General features: G+C 29.6%; 1 protein-coding gene across 1 annotated transcript in view; it reads left to right on the forward strand.

Moving 5' to 3' along the window:
• Positions 1-1166, forward strand: part of LOC106473932 (ubiquitin carboxyl-terminal hydrolase 7-like) — a gene marked incomplete at its 5' end in the record, with an annotated part of 38003 nt that extends 36837 nt beyond the window's left edge. Inside the window, one exon of the mRNA XM_013934622.2 lies at positions 1058-1166. Coding sequence (XP_013790076.1) covers positions 1058-1165 — 108 coding nt within the window. The remainder of the gene's footprint in view (positions 1-1057) is intronic.
• Positions 1167-1404: the final 238 nt, after the last annotated feature.

Raw genomic sequence — 1404 nt, forward strand, 5'->3', positions numbered from 1 at the left:
GCATGTTATAATTTGTAGTCATTCTAGAACAAAAAAAGCATAATTTGTATTTATTTCCCATCTTTTTATGGTGGTTATGAAGTCGGTTAAATCGAACCAATCTGTACAGAGATACAATAGTGAAAATAACAGATAAAATATATAGTTTTTCTGGTGTATATAAAGATTTCGCATGTGAAATTGTAAATGTTGTAATGCATAAAAGTATTTATAATCTTAAAATCAACATTACTTTGCATGTTGGGTAATCAACATTCTGAAAGACAAAATTTTACAAGAAAATCTTTAATTAAAAAATCTTAATACTTAATTTAAAAACCTGATATTTTATATACGAAAGCCTTGTAATGTGTACCAATAACCTGCAGAATTTTGTAAAGATATGCATACATTATCAAAAATCATAGTGTAATTACTTTTGTGGTTATGAGCTGGGTGGATTCTACCCAGCCCATAATGAAAGGGTTAAGATGTGAAAGCTAATTTACGTTGTAGAGTTGAGTTTAAAGAAGTATTCTTCTTTACTGTTAAGATGTGAAAGTTATATTAAGTTGTAGAGTTGAGTTTAAAGAAGTATTCTTCTTTACTGTTAAGATGTGAAAGCTAATTTACGTTGTAGAGTTGAGTTTAAAGAAGTATTCTTCTTTACTGTTAAGATGTGAAAGTTATATTAAGTTGTAGAGTTGAGTTTAAAGAAGTATTATTTTTGTTCTCAAGATGTGAAAGTTAATCTAAGTGCAGATTTTTTGAGAAGTGTTCCGTCTCAGGATATATTGAAAGTTGATCTAAGTGCAGATTTTTTGAGAAGTGTTCCGTCTCAGGATATATTGAAAGTTAATCCAAGTGCAGATTTTTTGAGAAGTGTTCCGTCTCAGGATATATTGAAAGTTAATCTAAGTGCAGATTTTTTGAGAAGTGTTCCGTCTCAGGATATATTGAAAGTTGAAGTGTAGAGCTAATATTTTAATAAAATGATGTGATTATTTTTAGAATTCCAGGAAGCTGTTTTTACTGTGTTCTAAACGTCTGTAGATTTAATTTGTTTCCTTTGTTGCAGACTGAGTTGGTGCTCTACCCCAATAAAAATGGTAGTGTTGCAGATCTTCTAGAAGAAGCTAAAAAAGTTGTAGACATGTCTAATGAAGGTTCTGGTAAACTTAGGTGAGGAAGGTCTTTCTTATTATTGTTTAATATAGACACAGAAGAAAATTTTAATATGCTGTGTATGATATGTAATAAGAACAAACACAGTATAACAGATATACATCTAGATGTTGTAGACTGAGTAATGTGAGTAGTGTGGAAATTGAGTTTGATATTGTAGATGTTATAAACTGTGTAATGTGAGTAGAATTTATACTGAGTTTGATATTGTAGATGTTATAAACTGTGTAATGTGAGTAG

This window comes from Limulus polyphemus, unplaced genomic scaffold, assembly GCF_000517525.1.
Source record: "Limulus polyphemus unplaced genomic scaffold, Limulus_polyphemus-2.1.2 Scaffold6649, whole genome shotgun sequence".
Classification (NCBI taxonomy): domain Eukaryota; kingdom Metazoa; phylum Arthropoda; class Merostomata; order Xiphosura; family Limulidae; genus Limulus; species Limulus polyphemus.